This window comes from Pongo pygmaeus, chromosome 13 (genome assembly GCF_028885625.2).
Source record: "Pongo pygmaeus isolate AG05252 chromosome 13, NHGRI_mPonPyg2-v2.0_pri, whole genome shotgun sequence".
In the NCBI taxonomy this organism is placed as follows: domain Eukaryota; kingdom Metazoa; phylum Chordata; class Mammalia; order Primates; family Hominidae; genus Pongo; species Pongo pygmaeus.
In genome coordinates this window covers 120,988,101-121,005,101 of record NC_072386.2, presented here as the reverse complement: position 1 = coordinate 121,005,101, position 17,001 = coordinate 120,988,101, and the positions used below count along the sequence as shown (strand labels likewise).

At 54.3% G+C, this 17,001-nt stretch overlaps 1 protein-coding gene across 11 annotated transcripts in view; it reads right to left on the bottom strand.

Annotated features, from left to right (window-relative positions):
* HMCN2 (hemicentin 2) overlaps positions 1-17,001 on the bottom strand; it is a 164,570-nt gene that overhangs the window by 125,240 nt on the left and 22,329 nt on the right. For 9 of the 11 annotated variants that reach the window (XM_054501579.1, XM_054501581.1, XM_054501583.1 and 6 more), the window contains exons 5-15: positions 15,598-15,769; positions 14,844-14,950; positions 13,823-13,943; positions 11,327-11,590; positions 7,496-7,640; positions 6,868-6,989; positions 5,477-5,749; positions 4,208-4,349; positions 3,396-3,523; positions 2,762-2,875; positions 252-401 (exon numbers count right to left, since the gene is read on the bottom strand). In XM_054501579.1, coding sequence (XP_054357554.1) covers positions 252-401; positions 2,762-2,875; positions 3,396-3,523; positions 4,208-4,349; positions 5,477-5,749; positions 6,868-6,989; positions 7,496-7,640; positions 11,327-11,590; positions 13,823-13,943; positions 14,844-14,950; positions 15,598-15,769 — 1,738 coding nt within the window. Of the gene's footprint in view, positions 1-251; positions 402-2,761; positions 2,876-3,395; positions 3,524-4,207; positions 4,350-5,476; positions 5,750-6,867; positions 6,990-7,495; positions 7,641-11,326; positions 11,591-13,322; positions 13,381-13,822; positions 13,944-14,843; positions 14,951-15,597; positions 15,770-17,001 lie in introns of those variants that run through there. The other 2 variants (XM_054501588.1, XM_054501590.1) reach the window with 2 other exon arrangements.

The window sequence follows — 17,001 nt, the reverse complement described above, 5'->3', positions numbered from 1 at the left end:
CTTGATCCTCAGACTGTGAAATAAATACTTATTGTTTAAGCCACACAATTTGGGGGCTATTTGTTACCCAGCAAGAGCTGATGCATGCACCGCCTCACCTGGACTTCCCCTGTCCCCACACGCTCAGGATCCACATGATGCCATCCACACCGGCCACTTGTGTGGGAGAGCTTCCTCTCCCTACTCAGAAGCAGGCAGAGGGCTGGGAAAGGGGAATGGGCAGGGGACGGGGAGACAAGGTGTACACTCACATCCAACCGCCAGCTGGATTTCTGCAGAGGCGTCACCCAACTCATTGACAGCCCGGCAGGTGTAGGTGCCGGCATCCCTCTCCTGAGCCGCTGGGATCCGCAGCTTTCCAGAGCTGGAGCCCTCAGGGGCCAGGATCATTTCAAGACTCCCTGGACCAAAGAGGAAGAAGCATCAGGCCAGTGTCCCTGGTATCATGGAGGCCGGGGTGGGAGGTGGGAGCCTGACCCTTGGCTCCTGCAGCTCCACAAGGTCAGGGTCTGGGGGACGGTGGGTGGAAGCAGGTTTAAGCCCCAAGGTCAGGACCCCTGAGTCCAGTCCTGCAGGGGGCTCAGGCTTTCCCTCTGTTGAACGGGGTTGGGGTTAGGCCAGGCCCTGCATGACAGGATCATCATCCAATAACTCCATGTTTGGACCTCCCCTCTGGTGTCCACTCCTCCACCCCAGGTCCAGGCTGAGATCTGGGTCAGCTCTGGGAGGGCTCTGGGGAGCCCTAAGCCCTCCCTCATTTTTCTTTTTCTTTCTTTCTTTCTTTCTTTTTTTTTTTTTTTTTTTTTTTTTTTTGAGACAGAGTCTTCCTCTGTTGCCTGGCTGGAGTGCTGTGGCATGATCTCGGCTCACTGCAACCTCCACCTCCCGGGTTCAAGCGATTATCCTACTTCAGCCTACCAAGTATCTGGGATTATAGGCACACACCACCACACTCAACTAATTTTTTATATTTTTGGTAGAGACAGGGTTTCACCATGTTGGCCAGGCTGGTCTCGAACCCCTGGCCTCAGGTGATCCGCCCACCTCGGGCTCCCAAAGTGCTGGGGTTACAGGCGTGAGTCACCACGCCTGGCCCCTCCCTCATTTTTCTTGCCTGACTTCCCTCCGCCCCTGAGGCCTGATGGACACACCTGATTCTAACCGCCCTTTTAAATTTAATTTAATTTTTATTTTATTTATTGTAGTTAAATATGCATAATGTAAGACTGACGATCTGAACCATTTTTAGCTGTGCAGCCAGCTCAGTGGCATCCAGTACATTCACACTGTTGTGTGACCGTCACTGGCCTCCACAGAACTGTTTGCATCTCCCCAAACAGAAACTCCATACCTATTCAACACTAACCCCCCATGTTCTCCTCTCCCCAGTCCTTGGCAAACACCACTCCATCTTTTCGTCTCTATGAATTTGACGTCTCTAGGTAACTCACATAAGTGGAATCAGAGAGCATTTGTCTTTTTGTGTCTGGCTGACTTCACCTAGGATAGCATCCACCTAGCAGGACATCCATGTGGCATGTGTCAGAATCTCCTTCCTTCTGAAGATGGAAGAATATTTCATGGTAAGGCCACCTTTTAAAGAGGGGCTCTAGGGCTGGGTTGATGGGGTTCTTGGCCAGAATATGCAGTGAGGAAGGAGTCCAGAAGCCTGTGTCACCCACTTGCTGGTGACCCTAAAAAAAACGCTCAACTCTGAGCTAATATCACCTGCCCTGCCTTTCTCAGAGTCAGGGTGAGGCTCTGACGAGGTCCCAGGCAGCTGCTGCAAGGAATGGGAGGGGACAGTATTGCTGACCTCGGTTGACCCTCGAGAGGGAGCCCTGCGTACTGCTCCCAGAAAGACCTAGTGCGACCCCAGCACCCGTCCGTCAAACTCCAGCCTGGCAGCAGGCACTGTGAAAATGCTCTGTCCATGACCTCAGGGCCTCAGGATAACCCTGTCATTATTACTGTCATTTTCAGATAATCACATTATCATCGGCACTATCACTAAGAATGCCGAGCACAGCACATGTGCCAGGCTTGTTCTAAAACCTTTGCACATATGGCCAGGCACAGTGGCTCACGCCTGCCATCCCAGCACTTTGGGAAGTCAAAGCGAGTGGATCATCTGAGGTCAGGAGTTCCAGACCAGCCTGTCCAACATGGTAAAACCCCATCTCTACTAAAAATACAAAAATTAGCCAGGCCTGGTGGTACACGCCTGTAATTCCAGCTACTCCGGAGGCTGAGGCACGAGAATCCCTTAAACCCGGGAGGTGGAGGCTGCAGTGAGCCGAGATTACGCCACTGCACACCAGCCTGGGTGACAAAGTGAGACTGTGTCTCAAAAAAATCAATAAATAAATAAAACAAAAAAATAAAAAATAAAACCATATGTGCATATGAACTCATTTAATCCTCACGCAACCAACCTATCTTTGATTCTCCAGATGAGGAAACTGAGGCTCAGAGATGCCAAGTCACTTGCCCAAGGTCACCCAGGGAAGCCAGAATTCAAATCTGGGCCTGGCTCAGTGCTGCTCTGAATACCTACATCAGCTGTGTCAGCACAGGCTGGGGGTGAGGGTGGGGGAGCTGGAACCAACCAGCTCTGACACTGGCTGAGGGTCGGGGCCAGAGGGGTGCGGAACCTGCCAGCTCTCCCCAGACTCCTTATTCAGGACACTTCCCACCTTCCCCCAACTCCCTGCTTTCTGGAAAGCTGTTCCTTCAGGGCCCCCCCCATCGACCAACACACCTCGATACCAGATGACTCGGGGCGGGGGGACCCCAGACGCCTCACACACCAGCACAGCCTCCTCCCCAACGGCCACCAGCACCACGGCGTTTACAGCAGAGACCGACGGTGGGTCTGCATGGGGAAGAGATGCAGAATTTGGGACCAACCCTCAAACGTCATAAAGAAAGTCTTCCACAGCTTCAGGGAGCCCTCTCCCTCATCCCAACTCTTGCCACACCGACCTCCTTGCCGCCCCTGGAGCACCCCAGGTTCAATGCCCCCTCCCGGTCCCTCCACCTGCGACCCCGTTCCCATAGTGACCCTAAGGCAAGGGTCACTGCCTCAGAGAGGTCATGACCGAGTCCTGGGTGTGGCAGCCGCTTCTCTCTCGCCCCCAGCACACATCCCTCCCTCACACCAGGAGGCTCCCAGTTCTTCGCAGCACCTTCAGCATCGGGAAGCATCCCATTGGCCTGTGTGTGCCTTCTCCTTAGAAGATAAGCTCCACCCAGACAGGGACCATGTGTTCACTGCTATGCCCCCAGTGCGTGACAGGTAAATGCTCCATAAATACTGATGGATGGGAGGGAGGGAGGGAGGAGGGAGGGAAGGAGGCCCCTCTCTTGTGATGTGATGCTCGTGGCCCAGGTACCTGTGTAGTAGAGGGTGACCGTCTCCTGGTCAGTGCCAACCTCATTAGTCGCTTGGCAGCTGTAATTCCCAGCATCCTCTGGGGCTACTCCCTGAATAATCAGGGTTCCCTGTGCATCCACATGGATTCTAGAATCATGCCATAGAAACACATAGGGTCACACCAGGGGTTGCTCCACAGTCATCATTAATAACAAATTCACTAACAATGCCACTAGCGACAACCATTCTATACTGATGGCTTGCTCTAGGCCTGTGCTAAGCACTTTATGTACATTTAATTCACGAGGCTCAGAGAAGTAAGACGACTTGCCCAAGGTCACACAGCCTGAATGGTGGGGGCGGGATTCGGGCGCAGGTCTGCACAGTCTGAATGGTGGGGATGGGACTCGGGTGGGCGGGCGCAGGTCGGCACAGCCTGAATGGTGGGGTCGGGATTCAGGCGCAGGTCCACACAGCCTGAACGGTGGGGGCGGGATTCGGGCGCAGGTCCGCACAGCCTGAATGGTGGGGGTGGGATTCGGGGGCGGGATTTGGGCGCAGGTCCGCACAGCCTGAATGGTGGGGGCAGGATTCGGGGGCGGGATTTGGGCGCAGGTCCGCACAGCCTGCGCCCCTGAGCACTGAGCCCACATGGTGGCATTCTTATGTTCCCAAAGTGATCTCACTCTCGAGTCTCAAATGATCCCAGGAGCAAGGAAGGCAACTTCTACTCCCCCATTTACAGGTAGGAAGGCCAAGGCCCAGAGAGGTCCCCTGGAAGTCCTGTCCACCTGCTGCGAGTCGCTGAGATTTGTGTCCTGGGCCCCTCACCTGCTGTCCTCTTGTAGGGCTTGGCCCTCACGGTTCCAGGAGATGTGGGGTGTGGGGTACCCAGAGGCTGAGCAGCTGACCTTCACCTCCACACCTTGGGAGAAGTGCTGGGAGCTGGTGTGGATGCTGACCTGTGGGGCCTCTGTCACGCAAAAAGTGGATAGGTGAGGATGAGCCCATCAGAGCAGCCGTGCCATCCCAGGCACCCTGCCCTGGGCTCTTCCCCTCCCACAGTCACAGATAGGCAAGACAGAGAAAGCAAAGACCCCAGAGGGCTTCAATCCCCCGGGGGTGGCTCCTCTGGGAACTGGGTAGACCAGGTGGCCACTGAGCACATCCCCAGGCCACATGGAGGCTGATTTTCCAACAATCCCAGCCCGGAGCCCTGTGCTCCTAGAACGTCCATTCCAGGCTGAGCGCTCTGGGGAGCCTTAGGGAGATGTCAGGCAGCTGCCAGGGCTGGGGACAGCTCCTGTCTCCAGTGACCTTGAGGTTGACCCCAAGGTCTGCCCTACTATTGGCCTCAAGCTTAGGTTCTAATCTGGCCTTTTGGAAACTAAGAACAACAGGCTGGTTGGACTCAAACAGAGCTCACAGGCCCGCGCATCTAGAAACAGCAACTACAGCCCTCCCACACTGGCAGCAGACACAGCTGGTGGACTCCCTCCTTCCTGCAGAGCCTAGACACAGCCTCAGAATCCTGCCCAACACACTCCAGCAGCCACTCAAGAGCCGCTGGCACAAGAGAGAACATTTGTTCAACATGCTTGTTTTTACACTTGGGGAGGAGGCTCTGTCTAGATTCTGGGTTCTTAAAACTCCCAGATGGGTGCTCTTGGCACTGCCTCCTCCACCCCCATCTAGTCAGTGCTGCCCAATCCCTGCCAAATACATCTGACCTCTGAGCTTCCGCAAGGTTCCAGTATTCAGTCCCTGCCCTACATACTGGGCAGGGTGCAGTGGGGAGTGGGGAACAATGGAGGGGCTCGATGGCACGGAAAAAGGACAAGACACAATTGAAATTGGCTTGGCGTACAGCAGTAGAAATTTAAGTTAGATATTAGGAGGAACTTCCCAGCAGTGAGAGCCATTAGACTTTGGCTAGGAGGCTACAGAATTCTCTGTCCCTGAAAGTTCAAAAAACATTGAAAGGGCTGCTATTGCCTGCCAGAGACAATGTCTGAACAGAGGGAAGGACTCACGGCTTCTGGGGTAAACACCAGGTCGCGCGTTGAACTAGGGGAACAGCAGCAGCAGGATGAGCCTCACCTCGCACCAGGAGCCAGATGGATGCCCTTGTGACCCCATTGGCGTTGCTGGCCACACACTGGTACCTCCCGCCGTCTGTGGGGATGATGCCACTGATCTCCAGGGACAGGTCAGCCAGCTGGGCGACTCGGCCCGTCAAGGCCGGCAGGACTCGCCAGTCCCGGACCCAAGTCAGGTTGTAGGGGGCCTCGCCTAGGACCCGGCAGGATAGGACGGCAGTCTCCCCTGGGGACACGGTCACGTTGGGAGCAGAGACCAGCTGCGGCGGGGGGTCTGCAGGGACATGAACACAGAAGGAACCAAGGAGCTGAGGCAAGGGAGGGGGTCATCGTGTAAGCCCTGGTGCTGCCCAGAACCCCACCCTGAGGTGCAGGTCCACCCGAACCAGATCATTCAGGATATGTCAGCCAGCAGCATAGGGTGTCCAGCATCTGCTCACCATCAGGCATCACCCCCGTGGGAGGTCACTTCTCCCACCACCATTATACACCTGCCAGGGGCCGCACGGTACACGCCTGCTCTCCAAAATACAGCCAGTGCAACGTGCAACAAGCCAGAGACCCATCTTCATGCCTCCGAGCCAAAGATGCCACGCTGAGGAATAAAGCCTTGGAAGTCTCCAGCCAGAGGAAGAGAGTAATGTGTTCAAAACGATTCTCTGTACCAACAGCAGGGCTATTTATAGCAGCCAAATATGCCCCCAAGGAGGAAAGCGCTAAGCAAACTGCTATCTGGATAGCAAAAAGCCACAAGAAGTGGCAAGATCAGAGACTGCTGAACAAGAACTTCCTAAAAGGAAGTAAATCAAATGGCAGAATGGAGGGATTACAAGTTATTTTGATCTTCTCTTGGGTTGTTTATATTTTTCCAGCTTTCCTACAAAGAGCATGTGTAATTTCTGGCTGTCTATGTAGAGTGGCTGATCTTTCCACGCTTACGGGTTCCTTTTTTTCTCTACAAAGCAGCTTGCGTTCGTAATTTTTTAAATAAAGCCAATTTCATTTGGAGACAGTCTGTGGTGTATCCAACCTCCCCAGCTCGGTGGCACCATCCCAGCCGGGACTTGGAGGCACAAAGGTTGTCCCGACCACGAGATGGATGGCGGCCCCTGGAAGCCGAGCCCCAAGAAGTCAGAGTTGGGATCAAATCTGGGCAGGGCAGGAAGACCCAAGCCGGGTCCTCAGCCTTCCTCCAGCGGAGACCCACAGGCCGTTCCTGGGTGAGACAGCCCCAAATGAGGGACAGCAGGCAAGTGGCAGCCTGGGCAGCCAGATCCGGGATGACGAACAGTCCCAGCAGCTGGCTAGAGACTTGCCGGGAGGAAATCCTAGGGAGAAGAACCCAAGAAGAGGGTAAGGAAGGGGTACATGGAGGGACCCCAAGGGACTGACCTGTGACAACAATCTGGGCCTTTGCTCGCCCGGTCCCAGCCCTGCTGACGGCTGTGCACTCGTATGTGCCCTCCTCGGCCTTGGAGGCCCGCGGGATCTCCCAGCTGCTGTTTCCCGACTCCCTGCAAATAGGGAACAGTGGGAGACGCACAACCACACTGACCCCCGGTCAGGGTCCCCCCGGTCTCATCTGCCCCTCAGGGACTTCAGTCCCCTGAATCCTGTCCAAAGGGGAGACCCCAATTCCTCTGTGAGATGTGATAAGAAGACGTACACAGCCAAGTACATGGAAATTCCATGACACACTGTATGACTTGGAGTCAGGCCGTTCCTCTCTCTGAGTCCTGGGCTCTCATCCTTCCTGCCCTGATGCATGGGTTGAGTTTTCCAGGAGCTGAGGAAGGCCCCCGGCTCCTTCACCAGCTGATGGCCCAGCAGTGGTGGGAGTTTCAGGGACAAACTCTTCTCCATCCCCGGCTGCACTAGAAGTCCGAGGCTGGGCTGCCCAGGAGGACAATGACAGAGACCAAGGTCTCTCTCCTGCCACCCACTCCCCTGAGATCCCTCCAGGGCCTCAGCAGCCAGGAGCCCTGTGACTGGGGACAATCAGCTGCCGTGGGCTACTCACTGAAAGTGCCTCTCTTCCCCCAGCCTGGCTTCACCTCGCCACAGCTGCAGCCGGAAGGGAAGGGCGCTGTGCACCGAGCAGGAGACCAGCAGGGGCTGGTGCAGGTAGCCATGGATCCTGGGGGCCATGCTGACGAGGGGAGCGCCTGTAGGCGGGGACCAGGACTCAGAATGTCTCCCCACTGCCCCCTTGCCACACCCAGTGACACAGAGACCCGTAGGGATGCACCAGCAGCCAGGAGGCCAGGATTCAACCCCTGGCTCCACTATTTGGTGGTCACCTCTCTAAGCTCAGTTTTCACCTCTGCAAAATGGGGTGATCATGGTACCATCCTCATCGTGTTGTCCTGAAGAGCTGGTGAGAAGTGGTGCATGGAGAACGCACGGCACAATGCATGTGGCATCACCAGCTCCCCTAGGCACAGCTCCTGGGGCTTTTGTGGTTTATTAGACTATTCAATTCAAGGTTGGCCAGCCTGGACCAGGCCCTTCCACTGCACCGTCTCAACTGTATGAAATCTGATGAAATGCTACCAACTAGGATTAGGCTCCCCAAGGGTATGGGTGGGTTTGTGCAATTGCTTCTCTGCCTAGAACATCAGTTTTACCCAAATTTGTTAGAAAGAAGCCTTTTCATTTAAAAATGAGCCCACCAGTCCAGGCGCGGTGGCTCACGCCTGTAATCCCAGCACTTTGGGAGGCAGAGGTGGGCAGATCACCAGGTCAGGAGTTCAAGACCAGCCTGGCCAACATGGTGAAACCCTGTCTCTACTAAAAATACAAAACTTAGCTGGGTGTGGTGGCGTATTCCTGTAATCCCAGCTACTCAGGAGGCTGAGGCAGGAGAATTGCTTGAACTGGGATCTGGGAGGCGGAGGTTGCAGTGAGCCAAGATCACACCACTGCACTCCAGCCTGGGCTACAGAGCGAGACTCCATCTCAAAAAAAAAAAAAACAAAAAAACAAAAACAAACAAACAAAAAAGCACAGCTAGAGGATGGGTATAAATGCAAAATTCACACACATTGTTGAGATAAAACCAGAGACTTCAATAAAATCTCATAGCTTGTAATGAGCCCCATGGGACCCCTCCTTGGCCGGAGCCTGGTGTTGGAGTGACACAGTCTCTTCCCTTGGCTATTGGAATTACTTCAATGGAGAAGTCTGAGAAACTGCCCCGCAGGGTCAGCCATGGCCCATCAGAGCTGGATGCCCCCTGGCAGGGGCTCAACCTTTGTGTCACCGTCTCCCCATCTCCGCCAGCAGAGGAGCCCAGCAGAGATGCTCCGGGAGTGAGACAATGCACTAGACCTCCTCGGAGCCCAGGCTGGGGATGGGAAGGCGGCGGTGACATCATGCTCCAGGCTCCCTGCCACATCTGTCCCGGTGGGGGGGTGTCCGACCATCCAGCCACGTCCTCGGTTGTGTGCAAAGCAGTCGCCACTCACCCACGCACCCTGGGAGGCTCTGCCAAGCCAGTTTGGGCTCCCCACTTCCATGAGCTAAATGGGACCACAGGCCCACCCTCATCTCTCCAAACCCAGAGCCACCTGCTGCAAGGCGAAATCCCAGCCTCCCAGACCTGGAGGGTGGGGAAGGAAGCAAAAATCCAAACCAAATCCCTCCCCCAACTTTAATCTAGAGCTGAGATAGAGAACAAAAGCCAGAGCTAAACTCCAAACTCTTGGATCCATCTGAAAGAACAGGGGAAAGAAAACAGAGGCTGTTATTTCCCCTGCTGAAATTCCTTCCTGAAAGTTCCTCCTCAAGGCTGCAAAGGCCGAGGGAAGAGAGGCCCCGGAACCACAGTAGGGGAGTGGAAGCTGAGAGGCTGGAAAGAAGTCTCCAGCTCTCCTGCCCAGCCCTGCCCTGCCCCACCGAGGTCCTCAAAGTCCTCCACCAACCATGGGCACTGTAGGCACGATGGGCACCTTGGCCAGCCTCAAGAGCTGGTCCTTCTTCCCCTCCTTGCATCCCTATTTGAAGTGGACAGAGGAGGCATTGAGATCCCCCACAAAGAAGTACTAGAATGTTAATGACATCCACCTTTGTAAGCTCCCCTCGGGCCACCTCCAGGGGAGGGAGACAGTGGGCAGGAGAAAGGCAATGAAGCCAGCAAGGAGGCCAGCTGGCCAGTGGCCCTAGACATCACTGTTAGGACCAGGGGCAGACCTGAAAGACCAAAGATCCACCCTTCTCCCTGGGAGCTTCCAGCCTGAACGATGAGACCTCAGGGACACACAGGAAACCAGCAAAAAGCCACACATATGGGAACCAACAGACCATGGCCAAAGACTGGAGGACAAAGTGACCTGTTCCTGCAATGATGTAACGGTAACAGCAGCTGCCACACTGGAGGGCCCTTGCCCACAAATGGACACATTCTGAGTGCAGCCTCTGAGGACCCAAATGCTGTCTTGTTGTGTGCATTAGCTTGGGCACACCCAGGGCAGCCCTGTGAGCTGGGTGGGCTCAGTTTCCTTATCCATGAAGTGTGGACACACCTCTAAAAAGCTGTAAGCATCAGTGAGCTAGCACATGGCAAGAGCTTGGCCCAGGACTGCCCCATGGAAAGTGTCCAAATGGTGACTCAGATGATTGTGATTATGACAGTGATTGTGATTATGGAAGAGCAAATGCCCATGTCTGCCCTGCCCACTGCTGTGTCTACAGCATGGTGTCTAGCACCATGACTGGTACATAGTAGATACTCAAAATGAATGCTGAATAGATGGATGGATGGATGGGTGGGTGGACAGGTGGGTGGATGAATGGGTGGATAGATGGATAAATAGATGGATAGATAGGTGCATTAATAGCGAATGGGTGGGTAGATGGATGGGTGAGTGGATGGATGAATGGATAGATGGATGGGTGGGTGGATGCATGAACGGGTGAGTGGATGGATGCATGAATGGGTAGATGGATGGGTAAGCAAATGGGTGAGTGGATGGGTGAATGGATAGATGGGTAGGTGGGTGGATGCATGAATGGGTGAGTGGATGGATGCATGAATGGGTAAGTGGATGGATGCATGAATGGGTAGATGGATGGGTGAGTAAATGGGTGGGTGGATGGATGAATAGGTGAGTCAATGGATGCATGATTGGGTGGGTGGATGAGTGGATGAATGGGTGGGTAGGTGAATGGGTGGGTGGATGGGTGAGTGAATGGGTGGGTGGATGGATGAATAGGTGAGTCAATGGATGCATGAATGGGTGGGTGGATGAGTGGATGAGTGGATGAATGGGTGGGTAGATGGACAGGTGAGTGAATGGGTGAGTGGATGGGTGAGTGAATGGGTGGGTGGATGGATGAATAGGCGAGTCAATGGATGCATGAATGGGTGGGTGGATGAATGAGTGGGTAGATGGATGGGTGAGTGAATGGGTGGGTGGATGGATGAATAGGCGAGTCAATGGATGCATGAATGGGTGGGTGGATGAATGAGTGGGTAGATGGATGGGTGAGTGAATGGGTGGGTGCGTGAGTGGATGAATGGGTGGGTGCATGAGTGGATGAATGGGTGGGTGGATGGGTGGGTGAGTGAATGGGTCAGTGGATGAATGAATGGGTGTATGGATGGATGAATGGGTAGATGGATGAATGGATAGTTGAGTTGATGACTTTGTTCTAAATCCTTGAGCTGAGAGCCACATCTGAGCATCTTAGTATTTAACATAATGCCTTATAGGGAATAGCTGTCCATAGAAGCTTAATGAACAAACACTTTCTAATCTAATTTAATCTAATTCAGTCAGGGAAGGCTCCAGGAAGAAATGGGACTCTGAATGAGCCAGGGGCCTGGGGGACAAAACAGCCAACCACTCACCAGGGGCCACCCCACTGTAGGACACTCCAGAGACACGAAGGAGGGGGTTTCCCTCATGGTCCTTGCCCTTCACCTTGAGATAGAAGCGCTCCTTGGGGGTGTGGAAGGGCGGCCCGCCCCACAGCTGGTGGGTGGAGCCATTGGAGAGGGACTTCGTGGGCAGAGTCAGGAGGGGCTTCCCTGAGCTTTGTGCCAGCTCCACTGAGTCTAGGCGGCCAGGTGCCTGCAGGCCCGTGGAATTGATCACCAGGGAGATGGGGACTCCTGCAGAGGGAAGGTGAAGAACAAAGTGCTGGTGTCAGTGTCTGCCTCTGTGATCCCCCTCAAGTAGGGGCCCTCGAACCACATCCCAGGGGTCCTGCTTGCCTGGCCCTTCCTACCTGGTCCCTCCTTCCCTACCTACCCTGGTGCTGACCAACGCTGGGGGTGGGATAGGTAGAGGGACCTTGCTACTGTCCGTGGTGCTGAAACACCACAGTCATCCAACCATGGCTTCCCAATGGCTGCATCCCCTCTGACTGCACTGAGTTGGAGTCCCATGGAGTAGAACTGTCCCCCACCCCATTAACTCTGGTGTGGGCCATAATCAGACAGGCTTCAGGGAATGGCCTCAGATAAAGCAAACACCAAGTTTGGGGACTCCAACTTCTGACCAGACTCTCCCCATGTTCAGGTTTTCTTTGGTTTTCTTTACTGTCTTGATGGAAATGTGGTACTTTTCACACTATCCCAGAAGAGGCAGAACTGGACTCCAATTTCATAACGTCTTTTTAAATTTTCTGTCATCCAGGCTGGAGTGCAGTAGTGCAATCACAGCTCACTGCAGCCTCAAACTCTTGGGTTCAGGCAATACTCCCACCTCAGCCTCCTGAGTAGCTGAGACTACAGGTATGCACCACTATACCTGGCTAATTTTTTAAATTTTATAGAGATGGGGTCTTGCTGTGTCACCCAGGCTGGTCTTGAACTCCTGGCCTCAAGCAATTCTCCTACCTTGGCCTCCCAAATGTTTCTCTTTAAAAAAAACTCTCTTGGCCTGGCACAGTGGCTCATGACTGTAATCCCAGCACTTTGGGAGGCTGAGGCAGGCAGATCACCTGAGGTCAGGAGTTCAAGACCAAACTGGCTAACATGGCAAAACCCTGTCTCTACTAAAAATACAAAAATTAGCCAGGTGTGTAGCATGCACCTATAATCCCAGCTGCTCAGGAGGCTGAAGCAAGAGAATTGCTTGAATCCAGGAGGCAGAGGTTACAGTGAGCAGAGATCGCACCACTGCACTCCAGCTCGGGTGACAGAGTGAGACTCCATCTCAAAAAAAAATTATCTTGGATATACATCTTTATCAAAAGCAGAAACCCAACAGGGTCACATATGGCCTCCTGCACCCACTTCCACTGGAGACAGGCCAGTTTTCAGTCCCCGCACCATCACTACACGTAGGATATCTTAGCTCTCCTGGCTTAACAGTAGAATCAAAGTTTCCCTGCTTCTTCCCTTTCTGCTATCAGCAAAACAAACAAACTGAGCAAGCAGCCCCTTTTCACTTTCAAGATGTGACTCCTGGTCCTGGCAGGAAAACCGGCAAGGGCTGACAAGAATAACAAACATTAGAGCAGACAGACTCGAAAGAAAGCACTAAAGGTCTGTCTGGCTTGTACCATTTTTGGTCACTGTTCAGGGTCCAGAGTCAGCCTGACCTGATCCAGGCTCCTCCCAGGAGGAGCTGAGCTGAGCTGGTCCCTGCAAAAGTCTCCAAATGGCCCCATGGCAGGGACTATATTTTCCCAACTATAAATTGAGACCTTTGATCTGGCCACCAGATGGTATTTTCTGGTGTGGAGCTCAGACAGCCCACACCAGAAGCCTGCCTCGGTGCCCAGGCTTCTCCCAGTGGAACCATAGCGGGCATGCAGGCATCCTCGGACCCTGGTGGGTGGCTTTGAATTGGATGCCTAGGCTTCCACCCTCAATATCCCCCCCAGGCTCCTCCAACCTTCCTCAGTCTTGGGACACCCAAATGTCCCCCAGGACATTCCTTCCTTTGGAGTAAGGCACTGCTCTCCTTTTTGGTAAGCCGTCAACTCGCTGGCATGTGTTCTTTCATTGAACTAGCCTGCTGTTCACTGGAAAACTGAAGAAGTAGGACTCTAGGCAGATATGTTTTGACAAAAAGAAAGAAGAAGGTGTGAACTCAATAATAAAAGGCACAGTGTAAGTGTCCTCCAGGACACTGACTTTGGAGGCAGGGAGGATGTTCTAAAGGTAAATGTCACAATGTCACCTGGGCTGGGGCTAGTGGAAAGAATGCTGGCCTGGAAGCTCAGTTTACATCGCTGTGGTCTGGGAGCACAGTCCCACTTGGCCTCCTGCAGGGTCCCTTTCACAGTCACACACAGCCAAGCATTCCCCCCACACCTCCCCCCTACTTCCCAAAGCCAAGCCCCAGGTCTTCAGAGGCAGCTCAGCACTGTCTGTAGGGTCGGGGTACTGTACCTTGCAAGGGCCACTCGAGGGTGTGGTTGAGGTCCAGCAAGGGCTGAGTGGAGAAGCCGGCTCGGAAGTCAATGTTGCTGACGCCTGTGATCCTCACTGAATGGCGGCCACTGCTATAGACCTAGCACAGGCCCAGGTCTCACATCACCAGAGGATGGGACCCCAGCACTCCAGCTCAGGGCAGGAGGCGACCAACCTGACCCAGCCCTGCATCAGCAGCTGGAATCCTCCTGCTTTTGTAGACACATGGGCAACTTACCTGCTCCCAAGGGGCCCAGCATGATGCTCCCCAAATGAAGGAGCTGAAGCCCCAGCTTACAACCCCAACCTGAGCAGTACTCTTGAGGCTGTGTTGCCCCTCAGCTCGCCTCAGCCCCTGCAGGCCCTGTCTGTCCCCCTGCATGTCTAACTCCCTGCCTTGCCCTCCCCACTGGCATTACAGCTCTTGGCTCAGAGGTGCTCAGAGTTTGAAAGGCAAGAGGTGGTACTGCCCCTTTACCTGAAGCACCTAGCACAGTGCCTGCAGAAGGTGCTCAATAAATGTTTGCCTGGTCAGCAGGAGCCCCCACTCTTCCAGGGCAGCAGCCTGCCCATCCCAGGATGCTCTGTTGGGAGCCAAGCTGGCCCGCAGTCCCTGGCTCCCAGCACCTTGTAGATTACAGCAGGGCCCTCCTCTTCCTGCCAGCCCTGCCCCACTGAGCCCTCCCACCAAAGTTGCTGTTGCTTCTTTTACACATTCTTCATAGCTTGGTTATGCACCTCTGAACCCTGAAGTCATTTCTCCAAGTCCTTCTTAAATGTTCCCAAACTAACCCCAAACCACTCTATTTCCTCCTACTGGTACAAGGCAAAACGCCCTTCTCTGTCCTTGACCCGTTACTTCTATTGATATGACCACATCACCACCCACACTCTAGCCATCAGCTTCCCGAGGCCACAGGCTCCCCAGGGCAAGCAGGAGGAAGATGGTTCCAGCCCAGTAAAGCTAGTTGACTCTTCTCCTGCAACCCAGTGCCCCTACCTTGATGGACCACAGCCCCGGATGCTCAGGCTTAAAGGCTACGACCTTGGCCGAGTCAGGGATGTTGAGAAGCACGTTGAGGCCCTCGTCCTCCTGCAGGATCCTCCCTGTGGAAGCCCCAAGGGCTGCTCAGTCCCTAACCCTTTCCTGGGGGTGGCAGGAGCCCCGCATGTCTCCAGGAATCCACAGTGCACCAAACACTAGCCTCAGTCTTCCCGGAACTGACAAGGGGTCTTGGTGGTCCTCAGCCACTGCCTCACTCCACGCTCCACCCTCAGGGATCCCCAGGGGCAGGCTGTGTGCCCGCCCTCTAGACCTGGGTGCTCATGACATCCTCAGAGCACCATTGGGTCAGGTGACCATGTCTGAATCACACTGCCCCGACTCTGTTGACCTTGATGAGCACTCAGCACCTGGAGCCCCAGCTTCCCATCTGTACAATATGCTACTAGTTCTCACCACCATGAGAATCCACTGGGGTACCACGGAAAAGACTTGGGGAGAGCCTCACGATGCAGGGACCGCCATTACTTTAATTCCCATCGTCGGTTGCTATGGCCCTCCTGCTTCCTCGCACACCATGGGCGCCCTCTCTCCACTTCGTGCCCCCCCACCCCACATTTCCCTATTCCTGGAGCCTCATGTCTGAAGCCCTGTCACCAAGAAAGAGCCTTGGTCTCTTTCTTTGTCCCATCCTGGGCTTCCACCTCAGTCTTGGGGCCAAAGAGGAGGCCAGCCCCGGGGTGGTCCATACCCAGCGGATCTTGGACTTCAATCTCAGGCCCTGGCCCACTCAATGAGATGGTGACCTCCTTCAGGCTGGGGTCAAAGGGGAGTCTCCATGTGTGCTCCCCCTCCTTCTCGTGGTCTGTGGACTGCAGGTGCACCTTGGAGGCCTGGATCGCTGACTCCACCCACTTCAGCACCTGGAGGCAAGTATGAGGAGCTGATGCCGGCAGGTGCCCACAATTTCTTCCCCCTCCCATGGATTTTAGGCAGCATACAAACTTTCCAGGTCGCCCAAGGCCACCCCACTCCTCCATGTCCAACACCAGGCCCGATTCACACATTGTGACCCTCCGGGTTCCATAGGCTCCAAGCTGTGAAGCCTGAATTGAGGCATTCGGAGGACTCAGCACAGAGGGAAGGAGCAAGGGTGTGTCCCTCTACTGGGAAGACTCTTCCCCACTTCTCCACCTGTCCTCCTTCCACAGCACCCACACTTCCTCCAGGAAGCCCTCTTGGTGCCTCTTACACACAATGAACCCTGGAGATCTGGAAACTCCCCCAGACCCATGTAGTTCATGACTGATTACCCCAGGGGCCTCCAACTGTGCTCCCACCAGGGTGCCACATTCCCTAAGCAGGACTGAGAGGCACTGCTGCAAAGACTTCACGTCTCTTTCCAAACCACAGAAGTGAGGAATTGCTGGATGGATTTTTGCAATATTGAGAAATCCTAAATCCTTGGTTTCTATAATTGATTATTCATTCTAAAGTCTTACATCTTTTGGACAAGTCCCACTGAGAATCAGATAAAAGGTAAGGACCCTCTGCCTGGGATACCATCCTATCCCTTAGGTACACATTTAGGGTATGACTTTAGGAGGTTCCCAAACTCCCTCAGAGATACTCCCCCTACCACAAACTGAGCACGAACTTATTTAGTTTCTCCAAATCCTGACCATGGCCTTCAAGACCCTATGTTCTATGGTCCTAGGCACCTACGCCAACCCAAGGTCACTGTGCCACTGCCTCCCCCTGCCTGCTACACTTGACCTCACCCCTCCCACAGGCAGCCCCCACCCACATATTCTGTGCTCTTTGCAGGAATGCCCTGCCTCCTCATCGACCATCTCCTTGCTATTCTTCGGCTCGCTGCTTAAAGAGGCCTCTCTAATCCTGAAAAGGCTCTGTTCCCTGATACATACTATTTTGCAGCAATCTGCACTCCAGTCATTCACATTTATTGGATTTGGGCTTCTCATCCTTACCGGCCTGGGAGCTCTGTGGGGGCAGAGACCCTCTGCTGTGCCCATGTGTGTCTCAGCCCTGAGCTCACTGCCAGGCACAGAGTGAGTACTCAGGAGGCACCTGCTGGCTGTGTGAGTTCAGTAGGACATGCATCTCCTGGGCAGAGCCATCAGGCTGACCTCAA